Source organism: Talpa occidentalis, unplaced genomic scaffold (assembly GCF_014898055.3).
Source record: "Talpa occidentalis isolate TD23 unplaced genomic scaffold, MPIMG_talOcc4v2.1 talOcc4.2, whole genome shotgun sequence".
In the NCBI taxonomy this organism is placed as follows: Eukaryota; Metazoa; Chordata; class Mammalia; order Eulipotyphla; family Talpidae; genus Talpa; species Talpa occidentalis.
The window spans coordinates 123332617-123346283 of record NW_023602073.1 but is presented as its reverse complement, the minus strand read 5'-3'; the positions used below and the strand labels follow the sequence as shown (position 1 = coordinate 123346283).

The following is a 13667-nucleotide window of genomic DNA, read 5'->3' as shown; positions in this document are numbered from 1 at the left end:
CCAATCTACAGACAAACATTGTGGAGTCAAAAAATATATTTAAAAAGAGAAAAAAGTTATTAAACAACTCTAATTCAAGGAAGATAAAACTATTTTAAAATCAAAAGCAAAGATTTTGCCAACTTTTAACTCAGCAATAGGATTTGTATTAAAGTCTCTAGAAGCTATAATTTCTAAACAGTAATAATTTGCATTTTCTTTGAACAGTCTTATTCAGAAAAATATTGACTAATTTGGAAGTAAATAATTTAACATGCAATGTCAACATGAAAATTTCTTTTTCAATTGAGTTTTATTAAAAATACCTTTCCACATAATAGTTTCCACATACTAGTTTCATACTAAATTAAATTTACTAATTTCTGTTTCTGGATGGCTTGCAATTAGGATGGTCAAATGTCCCAATTTTCATGGAAATGAGGATCTTCACTGCTAAAATATTTGGGTGAACTGAGACAAGTGGTCAGCCTAGCTGGAATATAATATATAAAATCAGAAGCCATTTATCTGAAGATGGTTGAGATTTGCTAAGGCAGGAAGGGAAGCACCAAGACTCTAGAGGGGAGAACCTTAAAGAGTAAGCTAATGTTTGCAGTTCTTTTTAACCTGAAGGCAATTGCCAATTCAAGGCAATTCTGAAAAAGAACTATTGAGAGGAATCACTCTACTTGATTTCAAGCCACTGTAGTAAATAATACGTGTTATTGATGGAGGGAATGAAGCAAATCAATGTAATAGGGAACTCAGAAATAGCCAGAAAATCACATTTGCGCTTATGGTAGCCAGTGCCATAGGGAAGCCCAATTTCCCCATGGGGCTGACTAACCACGGATGGCTCTGTCCTAAATCACGTTGGACGCCAAATCTGTTATAGGACAGGGAGAGGGGCAGCCCAAACCCCGCAAACCTGCCTATTGTCTATTTTAAATGGGTTCTGCCATCCGCCGCATCAACACAAAACATATGACACTTTAATGGGAAGGAACTTTAATAAAACTAGAAAACAATACAGGTAAGGCAAAGAGTCTAGTTTCTAAATGAAGCACCCAAAGTTACCCGTCCCCTCGTGGGTAAAAGTCCATCCAAATGGGATTGGCCCAGAGCAAGGCCCCAAAGCCTGCCACAAGTCTAAAGCATCTTCCAGTGGGGACCCACAACAAAGGGTCAGAAATAACCAGACAAGCCCGGAAGGAAAAGAGCAAAATCAACATCAAGATAAAAGCTGCCATTGTCACCTCCCCATGGGTCTCACCCACATCTGTGTCACCCAGTCCACGACCACAAGACAAGCGTAGTTTCTTCACGTGTCTCTAGGCTCCATGCGCCTCCTCCAGGTCTCCTAGCTCCATCCTGCTTCCTTCCTCAGTCTCTTCTTCTGCTTCTCCTCTTCCTGCTCAGCTCCACCCTCCCTTGGGTGGGGCAGGGAACCTCCCCCTTTCCCGGGGACCACCCTGTTACAATATGACCAACAAAACTGTGACAAAGTACAAAAGAAATTCTATGCAGAAAAGATAGTCTTTTCAAAAAATGGTGCTGAAACAAATTCTGATCTAAATCTCATTCTTTATACAAAAAATTAACTTAAAATAGATCAAATTTAAATGTAAAACCTAAAACTTGTTAATAATACAGGAAAAAATCTTTGGGACATAGGGCTTGATAAAGAGTTCTTAATCATAATACCCAAGCATGACTCATTAAAAAAAAAAAAAAGCAGCAATAAACTGGACTTTAACACAATTAAAAATGGTTTACCTGCTAAAAACCTTGTTAAGAGAATAAAAGGCAAGCTACAGTCTACAAAAAAGTATCTGTAAACCACATATTTAACAAAGAATCCATACCCAGAATAAACTCTCAAATTCAACATTAGAAAAACAAAAAATCCAAATAGAAAATGGGCAAAAGAAATGAAGAATGAAGAAACATTTTATCAAAGAGAAAAAATGGATGACAAACATAAAAACATGCAATACCATTAGCCATTAGGGAAATACAAATTAAAACCATGATAACACGGTCCTATTAAAACAGTTAAAATAAAAAACGCCATTATGTTCATGAGAATGTGACGAAACAGGATCTCTTGTATACTGCTAACAGGACTGCAACACAGTACAGTGACTGGAAAATGGCCATTTCTAGTTTAAAAACCAAGCCGATTCTTACCATTTAACCCAGCAATCACATTCCCATGCAATTATCCAAAGAAACAAAAATTTCTGTATAAAAATTTGTACACAATTGTTCACAGCAACTTTATTTGTAATAACCAAAAGCTAGAAATAATCAAAATACACCTCATTAGATGAAAAGTTATATAAACTGTAGTACATACATGCCATGGAATATGACTCAGTAATAAAAAGAAACAAACTGATACAAACAACTTGGATCTCAAGGAAGTTGTGCTGTGTGGGAAAAGCAAGTGCCCCAAAGTCATATATCGTATGATTCCATCAAAATGTCAAAATTAAAGACGGAGAGGAGATTAGTGGTTCTTGGGCTTAAGGATGATAGTGAGTTGCAGGGAAGGGGGGGTAGGGGGCTAAGTGTTCTTTATAAAAGGCAGCACTAGAGAAATTTTTGTGGTAATGAAATAGTTCTTTATACTGATTGTAGTTGTGGTTAAAGGAATCTGCACATGATAAAATAGTACAGAATTACATACTCAGTGTACCTATGTCTATAATTCCTGATTTTGATATTGTACTCATGATATTGTTATCATTTAAGCTGTAACCATTGGGGGAAAACTGGATGCACATGGTGGGGGTCTCTCTGTACTACTCTTTGCAACTTCATTTTGCAGCCTATCATTATTTCAAAATAAAAAGTTAATAATATTACTGAATGATATACAATAAACTTCCAAATAATTTCTTAGTGGGAGGAAACCCTTACCTATGAATCTAGGAAATCTATTGAACCAAAGAAAATAAGTCAATTTGTTCTGTAATTTTTTTTCCACTGTGGAGACAGGTTTTGAAAACAACTTCCTGATTTTCGCCATTGAGAAATCATATCACCATATATCACTGGCATTAAGGAAAAAGTAGACTGCTCTGCTTATGGCAAAGGTATAAAATAGTTTAAAAAATATTTCAAGTGTACCTAGATTTGACTGCATGTTGCCTATATTAAAAGAAAAAATTGATTCTATAGCTAATGATGCTAAAACTACTTAAAATTAAGTATCAATTGTGTTAATATGTATACATGAATACACTTCATATAGTAAGATTTCATTTCTGATATGTAAAACATTTACAATAGCAACAAAATGAAGTAAAATGAACTAAAAATCACTTAAAATGAATGAAATATAATTTCTAAAACAAGTTATCAGGCCTCAGTGTTTGAGATATTTCAATATCAGTAAAAAATATATAAAATACACAGATCTCTCAACCAGTCAATATTTCAATAAACGTTAATTGATTCATAAAAAGCTTTCACAACACTACGAACTAAAATAATAGGTCATTTATTTTTCAAAAATGTGTTCTTTGACTTCTAACCTTTGCTCTTCTTTAGAATCACCTGTGAGGAGGAAAAAAAATGAAGAATCACATTATACCTAGGGCAAACAAAGCAATTCCACAGCAAAAAATTGAATAGTATAATGTGCAAAACTCTAAATTTATAAAACCCAATTTGGAAGATGATATGGGAATCTCTTGCTTTAGAAAAGTTTTAGACATCTTTAAAATAGCCTACAGTTCTCTCAAAGTATTTGCTTTATAGTCACTTGTGGAAGTTAATTTCTTTAAGCCAAAAGTATCCAGATTAATATTTCCCAACTTAAAATTTGAAGACAATTTAGTAATCCAGGGAGTCAAAGAATGTTCCAAAATTTGAAAATCCTATCATAAAACAGGCATTTAACAACTATAAAAGAATATAAATCCACTGCAACACCAAACTTTGGGGGAGGAATTATATCATCTTAGAACAAGACTGGTCATTCTCATGCACCTAGAAGTTTGCTAGGTAGACAATTTTCTAAAACACAGCTCATGAGATAAGTAAAAGACGAGGAGCAATAGACCAGAATAGCTACAAAAAATTTTTTGAAGAACTCACCTATTTTTAGGTACGTACACTTACAATTTATTAATAAAAACAAACAAAACCTAAATTTAAAGAGCACACATATATAATCTTCAAATTCTCAAGCCTTGTTTCACCAGCAGAAAATTACTTATATTGATGGTAACAGCTAGAAATTTATTGTAATGTTTATAATTGTAAAAGACTTTAAAGCTCCTACAAATGCCAGGGCAAGCACATTACTATGCTTCCACATAGGCCACCAAGTCTATACCCAAAGCCAATAATTCTCAGTTTTACATCATGTTAGTACAGGTACTGCAGGTACTGCAAAAGAAAAGTACTATGCACTCACACAAATGTACAAAATGCTGAGTATATTACGTACTCAAATTGACAAATGCCAAGTTAAACAGAGTTCAACAAGTTTCTCTAAATGTATCACTCATATCCTCTCATTTTACATAACTATATGTAAAAATGTTAGAGTTGTGGGAAGATGAATAAAAAGTACAAGGAACTCTACTATTTTTGCACCTTTTGTGAGTCTACAATTATTTCAAAATTTAAAAAATATATATTAAAAAGTGTACAAAAAGGCAACTGTGAAAACTAAGTCTTTCTCCCACATCATTCAGCAGTCCATCAAGGTTGCCAATATCTTGCATATATATTCTTATAGAAACAAGTTTGCTCTATCTAATAACATTGTGACTGTTCAAAGAGCTACACTATGTTATTATTTAAACCTACCTGACCAAAAGAAGCTTTTCATGGCCAGGCATCTATTAACAAAAATTAAAGTTATAATCTCTGATGATATATAGAAAGCACCCCGAGCATCAAACTCATATTATATGGAAATAGCAGTAAGGAGAAATCTTCTTTGCTTGTAAGAGATTTGATTCATAAGTTACTCAAATCTCAAAACAAAGTAAAAAAACCACATAATTAAAAAACTTAAAATGATCAAGAAGAAAATGTTTTAAAAATTTCTAAGTGATAAATCCTCTCAACTATACATAGCCTACTCCAAGTCACAGATTTAACAGATACTCATTTCTTCCTGAATGGAATAAAGCAGTAGCCATGAATTTTTTCCAGGGGAACAAACCCTAACTCCTTAATTAAAATCCATTAAAATGAAAAGCCACAGATGCAAAAGCTTTGACGAATCTGAATAAGAACTCTAAATAAATCAGGCAGAGATAAATGAGCCATGTAATATTTTTGAAGTCAATTCTTCTCAAAAGAAATTCAGATCTTACCTTTGCTGCAGCCAGTACATGTTCCTTTTTAATGACTCCACTTTTATTCTCACAAGCCTTTATCCTGGACTCTTCTGCTAATCGATGAACAAACAATAAACAGTTCAGATGCACCTTTAAAAGAAAATGTAAAATGATTTTTAAATTAAAAACTAATGCCTAGAAATGACTTAAAAAGACTCCAAATTTTAATGTTGTGCTGTTTACTACTGTGATTAAGTCAATTAATTCTAATTTCACGTAACAGGATTCAGTTTATAATAGGTCCATCTCAGATTCCATATTAAAGAGACTTGGTTCTTACAATACATGAAATAAGGCTATGTAAGGCTGACTAAAGGCCACAGACAATAACATTATTGTAAGGCATCACTATATAAAACTTACACAGGACTCTATTAAGAAATATTTCTGCTTTCAATTGCAAATAAATTTTGAAATTTATTATCCAATTAAATTTCCCAAAAATTTAAAATCAAAACTTAACAACTATATTTACAGCTGAGAACCTTTCATTCTACAATCCAAGGCCTGAAAATTTTTAAATCAGATATTTAATTTGGAATACCTATTCAAGCCACGTGAATTGAATTGGTTTTTAAAGATTTTATTTATTTATTTTTAAGTAGAAAAAATGGGCTCTAGGCCAGAGGTATAGATGGGGGGAGCGATTGGAGGGGTTTCAACAGAGACAGAGTGAGTAGCAGAGCAGGCAGATTTACTGAAATACACTGCTAAGGGTATCAGCGGGCAAGACAGGAGAGGTCTGCTGCACCTGACCAGGATCAAACTCAGGTCATAGTGGTGACAGCGCTGAGACTAAACTCCTAGACCACCAGGGAGGGCCCATGAATTGAAATTTTATTAAATTGAAAAGTGTATGTACAGGGCCTCTCTGGTGGCGCAGCGGTTGAGCGCTGGGTTGTGAAGCTGCCCGCAGCATCCGCAGTGCCTGTTCCATCCCCGGCCGCCTGGCAAGGGTCCCACATGGCACGCAGACCACTCCTGCCGCCCGCTGATACCCTCAGCAGTGTACTTCCGTCCTTCTGCCTCTTCTGCTCCCTGCTTTGGCTCTGGTGAATTCTCTCACCCTCCAGTGCTTCTGACTGTACCCAGTGCTTGTATAAATAAATAAATCTTAAAAAAATCTTATATCTAGCAGCCCGCCTGTGACTTTGCAGGTGTTTCTCTTCACCAAACTTTTCCCTTTGCAAAGCACCATAGTTAGAGCTCTAAGACTTCCCACCTCTGTGTATGCAGGCCTCTCTTTTAGCAAACCTGTCCCTTTCAGAGGCAGCTTTGTGCAAGTCTTCTTGATTTCCCCCTGCCCTTTTGAATATTAAAAAAAAAAAAAAAATTTTATCTACTATTAATAATCTAAGGCTTCCTTAAGAATTTAAAATAGGTAACATAAGACAGTACAAAATTCAAAAGTCCACAAGAACTATAGATATGGAAGATGTTAGCATTGTGGGTAAAAGGTACATGGGAATTCTTTACTGATTGACACTTCTTGAGAATCTATAATCATTTCAAAATAAAAATACAAAGCAAAAAAAATCTAGAAAAAGAAAACACTGAAAATAAGTCTTTCCACATTGTCCTTCAGAAAACTATGATTGACAGCTTCTTGCATATTCTTACAGAAAAATATTTACATGTGAGCAAACTCTAGATATCATTATTTTACCTTGTTATTGTACATATCTGAATATGTATAACATTTTTGCTATATAATTTACTGAAAATCCACTATCCAAACCAAAAAGTGTTATTCAACATACATGCACAAAGCCTAAGCAAGACAGAATGTAAAGTGAGTGTCAGTCCCATCAATTCTCTCTCTAGGGTCACATCTAGTGCTCTTATTTACCTTTGTGGTAGCATCTTCCCCATCCTTTGTTTCTCATAGGCTCCTAAGGACACTACCAATTTAAGTCCAACTAGTCTTTAACATATTTCTTTGGTAATTTATATCATACTACATGCTCTTACAGTGAGCATTAATACAAATAATCATCACTGTCTTGTAACTGCATATTACCACTCCCCCACAGTTCACTAGTACTGTGTTGTTTTTCATTGTTTATATTGTGCCAAAATCTTTAGTGGATTGTTACAGGTGTTTGAGAATGTTTTCATGATATTTAGGGAAAATGAAAGTTTGAGAACATAAATTTAGTAAAATAAAGAACATATAGAAGAAGATATTCTTTTGGTACTTCTTTGATGCACTGTTCCTTCTTTCTCACAAAAGCTCTGAGATAAAGCACTCAATCCTGATCGTATACATTATACCATGTCATTCATTTTTTTTTAAGATTCCAATGATATCCCATGTCCTTTTACAGCAAAAAAAAAAAAAAAAAAAAAATATTATGGCAAGATTTCATCTGTTCTTTTACATTTCTACTTCTAAAGATAAACAGCTTCCAGATGCCCTCAAAATAAATTCCAAATTCCTTAATACTAACCACCACCTGACTAGACTTTTCCAGTTTCATCTCTCATCTTTCTCAGATTCCAGTTCTATGCAAAGCCTTTTGAACTTCTTTCAGTATTCAAACATAACTTTGCTATAGGCATTCTACTGATTTGTAAATTTCTCTGAAAAGTCCAAATCTCCCAAATCATGTAAGGGTATGTGATCTATGAATTTCCTTTCTATCACTGCACAGGCTACACGTATTATGCTGCAATTTCTCACCTGTCTTCCTCAGTGTAATATAAGAGCAAGAAATATGTCCATCTTCCTCAACCTTGTACCCCTAGTGACCTTTAACCTGTGGCCCAATATGTAGTAGTCAATATTATCCCATGAACAGAAGATCCCTCCAAATTTTCCTGAATTAGGGGAAATATTTTTTTAATCGATCCCAAATAAATCACACATTTTGAGCCATGGTTCAGGCTATTGACCTACATGGAATGCCCTTTCCTTTTTACAACGTACATTAGCCATAGATGGAAACAAATTATTACTTATTAATGTCATGGATTCTCTCTAAGCAACCTACTCCTCTTTTGTAAGGCAGTTGAATGGTGTCCCTCAAATACACTATGCTTTAAATGAAAATGATTAGAACAAGAAAAAATTAAGTTATTTAGGTAGGCATTTAAACTTGAAAAAGAAAGTCATTCCATCAAGAACTTACTTTGGGGGAAAAGTCGGCTTGCTTGAAAAGTAAATCAAAAGATCATTAACAAAATATTTATTGACAGTCTCAGCTGACTAAAACTGGGCCAGCCTAACTGCTTCCTTCCTTGTCACTGCACTTTTGAATTTTACATAAGCCATAGGCACCGAAATATCCGCACAGCGTTCTTCAGTGATAAATCTAAAAGCTAACTTTGCCACAAGAGATGAACAATTTATTCAGTTTAACAAATGCACACAATGGTACTGGCCCTAGGGATACACAATCAAACATAAGGCATAAAACAACAGCAAGTGCAAAAAAAAAAAAAAAGATGAGTAAAAGGTTAGAAATGACATCAATCCACAGTGACCATGAATTTCCAACAGTAATTTTACATTCAGAATGCTCAAGATACTATGCTAAATGCTACGAAAACCAAAAGCTCCCATATCAAAGTTTTCAGTCTAGTGGGAGAAAAAAAACCCATATAAAATTAATGATAAATATATGACAAGTGATGACAGAAAGAAAAGTAAGATTGATCCTTTCTAAGAAGGCATTTTAAAAGAATTAGAGTTTGCCGAGTAGGAGTGCAGTGAGGACATCTTCAGGCAGAAGGAATACCATGTATAAAAGTAGATTCATTTTGCATTAAAGGTAATGGGAAACACAAAAGGAAATATGCATGGTTCCTTTCCTTTGAGAAGCTCTTACCACACTGAAAGACAACACTGACCAATAAAACTCTTAGAGAAGTGTTAGAATTCCAATAAATTGTAAGATGTACACTCTTACTGCTGTTCAGAAAAGATTAAAACAGACTGTCTTAATCACAGAAAAGTTTACGGATAGATAAGAAGGGATACCTCCTGGGTGAAATTAAAAAATGCCAATGGCAAGGAGAGAACCATAAGCAAAGACACCAAGGCGACAGATGACATATAGAAGATGGTGAAAATCAAAGACAAGCATGCAATCTAGAAATAGATGGTGTCCTCTATAGTGCAACAGGTTGGAATTTCACTTCCCTCTTTCCCACACTGGCCAGCTCCCAGTCACCTATCCATGGGTCACTTGGGGCAGACAAGGAGAATGTGAGAGGAATCTGATTGAGTGCTTTTAGCCAAATCATCTGCACCAGGTGGTAGTCACCTGGGTATCTCTGATCAGGCACATTTCCTTCCCCTCCCTTTAAATCAGCACCAGTAGAAACACCAGAATAAATTACCAAAAATGTTTTGCAAATCAAATTCACACTTTAATTCAGTTCAGCTCACTCAATGCCACCTCTATCACCATGGTGGTAGGGGATGAGGGAGGGGGTAGTTTACAAACCAGTATGTATTGTCTTTTCCTACAGGTTCTAAAAAAGGAACAAACAAAATGAGGGCAGGAAATATTAGGACTACCTTTCCAAGGGAAAAATAAGTTGTTTTGGCTTCAGTGGCCCAATAAAGAAAACATGGAGAAAATTCTATAGTAGTTTAGTAAACAGGAACCTTGTAGGCAACAAATGTGAAGGCAGCAGAACCTGGGGATGTTGCAGGGAAAAGAAATGAGAAAAAAAAATGTAGTTTAAGAACAGATTAAAAAATAACTAATAAAAGTAATTTTTAAAAAAGAAAAAACAGATTAAGTGACATAATCCTAAGACACTCTACATATAACACACCCTTGTTCTCCATAATTCTAGATCTCCTGGAAAACAGGTGTCTACTTATAACAGCTTTACTCAAAGAGCTCTTGTGACAAACCATAGGAGATGCCTCTCCTGGATTAAACCTGGGGGGAAGTGTTTATTCTACTGAGAGATAAGTGTCCCTGGAATGCAACATAAGAATGCTGAATTTACTTCAAGGCAGAAATATTATAAATGGTTTGGTTGGGGCTATATATTATGTGAGCATTATGCTGAAGGAATTATGAGTCAAGATAAACAAACATTTCAGTGGTTTAGCTTGACAACTGAACAAATGGCTGCTATTAGTCCAAGAAAACAAACCACAGTTGAGAGCATCTATTAAACTTTTGGATCAGAGTTCTTTAGTAAGTAAACTAGAATCAATAGTGTAGTATGTTTGTTTAAGGTAGAAAGAAAAGAGGAAGCAAGGAGGGAGGCATTTTAAAGGACATGCCAATTAATGCCTTTTACAATAATTAAATAAAATTGACCCAACCTGAATCCCAAAATCTATTAAAACTGTCTTTCACACCACTAGCAAGTACACCGAGCACAGTACCAGACTGTGCTTCTGAATAGTAATATTGCAAAGCTATAAGCAGGAACCTGATGTTAGTTTCCTCCTTAAGGTAATGTGGCTACGGGCCTCTCCCATCCTCCCCCCAGCACCCCCAAAAGTTCAGGCACCCACATTTCGGCGGGCCCAATTACAACTAAGTGTTGGCAAAATGAAGTGCTGTGCTAGGCTAGACAAATACGCCCACTCACTGCTGGAAACGACATCTACGTGGGCCTTGAAAGAGCAAGACAGGTTGGATGGGAAGGAGGGGGGAAAGGCTGGGAGCTATTTTCCCTACCTCTCCCTGCCCCGCTCCCGGCTCCAGAAGGGACAGAATCTCACCAGTAGGTCGCCACCAGTCTGCAGACGAAGGTGTGGCTTCCGTCGTTTGAAGACGCTCTTTAGAAAGCTACGCGGAGCCTTCCGCTTTATCTGCTTCCTCTGGGAGACGGTGGTCGCGGGCGCCATTCTCCCCCGCAGGCATCAAAATCCTCCCCGCACCTCACAGAACCTCACACGGGAGAAGAGCAGGAACAAATCCGGAGCTGCGAAGGTGGTTCTGCTCGGACGCCCGGGCCCGAACTTTTGAATCCACCGCCAGTGGAGCGCGCCCGGCGCGCAGTAGTGACGTCACACAGCCCAAGTCCCGCCCCCAAGCAACAGACGGTCGGTAAGAAACACCCTCCCAGAGAAGCCCTGACGTCATTCAAAGGCTGAGGCTTCCCCCACCCTCCCGTCCTCCAATGGCGGGGCGTACCCGCTCTAAGGAAGTGTTTCTCCTTTGTTCCAGAGATGCTGGGAAATTGTGGGAAACGCTGTTATGGCGAAACAAGAACACGGACTCTCCAAGCTTTCACTCTCTCCCTAGCCTGATACAAATGGACTAAAGAAGAGATGAAAAGAATAACGTTTGTGATGTTTTATCCAGATTCCTGAAGAATCAAAGCCTTGCAAACAAGGCTGACTTTTCTGATATTAACAGCTAACACTTCACATTTGTACATAATTGCGTTTGATCACTTGAAGTCTTTACATGTGTAGGGGCAGGAAGACCACAGAGCAGGTTTTCTGATCCAGCAGATCGGGTAAAGGAGGAATCAGAGTCCTTGGTGGTTTTGCAGGTTTTTATTGGGATTACCAGGTACACAGCAGGCAGAGGCGCTGGGGGGCTGGTAGGCAGGCAGGCCTCCCAGCCCCCAGCAGGTCTTCACTCTGGGCTCTCTGGCCTTCTCTTGGCTTCTGCTTCTCTTGCTTCTCTCTCTCGGCTTCTGCTGGCATCCTCGTGTTGCCGCCCTTAAAAAGCCCAGTTGAACCCCATCTACCTATGCCTACACCCTACTCCAGGTGCCGGCCATCAGGCATGCATTCAGGACCACAGGGTTCCCTCATCAATCCTAATGGCAGGAGGGCAGAAAAGCCTGATACCTTTTACCTACCCTACAACATGATTGTAGTTTTCCTTTACGAATACTGCTCCCTTTAATTTTGTTTCCTCCATTGCATTAACTTCAGGTGTGGCTTAAATGCTACCTATTGATACTTTTGCTACTTCTCCAGGCAATTAACTTTTCTGTCTTCTGTGACATCATGCAAGTAGTTCTTAAATTTCATTGTGTGTCTGATGAAGCTCCACCCCCTTTGAATGCATTTGGTCTGGAGGTGATTTGAAAATTTGCTTTTCCAATACACAACAATGCCAGGCTGAGAAACACTGTGATCATTGATTTTCGTTCTGTTTTTCTCCCTGTAGTAATTATTGTGATTTTAGTAATGACAAAAATGATCCACTATCTGACCTATTTCATTTCCCAAACTTCGGTCTGCTAAATAATAATCTTATTCATTGAGCTTCTCCCTGGTGGCACAGCGGGTTGAGCGCAGGGCTGTGCAGCTGTCTGCCGCCTCTGCAGCGCGGTTCGATTTCTGGCAGGCCAGGGAAATACCTACATGGCACCGCAGACCTTTCCCGTCTCCCCCGCTGCTCCCCTCAGCAGTGTTTTTCGGTTGTCTGCCTGTTCTTCTCCCTGCTCTGTCTCTGGTGAATCCTCTCACCCTCCAGCGTCTCTGGCCTGTACCCAACTCTTGTATAAAAATAAATAAATCTTTAAAAAAATTAATCTTATTCATTGAGAGCCACCCACATTGTGGTCATAAACTAAGCCTTATCATTACCAAATACCATACCCTTCTAGAATCTCAATTTTATCATCTTACTCTTCAAACTCATCTCTTATATTTTGAGCTCACTCCCTCCAATATTTCACTCCAACAATTCTTAGACGCCAGGTATCACTGTCCTCTCTCTGGCCCTGTCATGTCCCCTCTACTCTTCTTATTCTCTCGTCTATGATCCACTGTGCATTTTTATAATATTCCCTTGCATCTCTCAACTCAAGCTATTCTCTTTTCTCCCCTCATACTCACCTGATAAAACTCCACACCTGTTTAATTTAAAATCTCAATCTATGCTATACTTGTATCTGTGCATTGATAGCCACTAAAGGAAAGCACACTGGTCTCAATTTAAATTCATATCCATTCAAGTGGACCTTAATTCCTGTAATCTAAGACTATTCATTCACCTGTTCTCTTCTTCCAACCTCCTTACACCCCCTACCCCATCCTCACCCTCAGTTGGTGTCATTGCTTCAGTAACAAAACAGAAGTACCCCACTGAGACTTTCCACATGTTCCCACTATTACATCTACCCACCAATTTCCATCTGTTCCCTTGGATGAACCATGTGTTTAAGACAAAAAAAAAAAAAGCAAAACAAAACAAAACAAACAACAATAACAGAAAAGCCACACTACCTGTGCCCTAGATCTCAGCCCCCTTCCTTTCTTAAAAAAATTCCTGGCAATTCCACATTCTTCTGCCTCATGATTTTTCCTCTTTTGTTCACAAAGAAACAAAGACGGTTTGACTAAATTTGACATCTTCAAGTCCTGCCACTCTCTGTAAA

At 37.5% G+C, this 13667-nt stretch overlaps 1 protein-coding gene across 1 annotated transcript; it reads right to left on the bottom strand.

The window, feature by feature from the left end:
* Positions 1 to 297: 297 nt before the first annotated feature.
* Positions 298 to 11325, bottom strand: CENPW (centromere protein W). Its single transcript, XM_037520361.2, has 3 exons — positions 11044 to 11325; positions 5322 to 5435; positions 298 to 3543 (listed from the first exon to the last, which is right to left on the bottom strand). The coding sequence occupies exons 1-3, from the start codon at positions 11167 to 11169 to the stop codon at positions 3517 to 3519; spliced, it is 267 nt and encodes an 88-aa protein (XP_037376258.1). The 5' UTR covers positions 11170 to 11325; the 3' UTR covers positions 298 to 3516.
* Positions 11326 to 13667: the final 2342 nt, after the last annotated feature.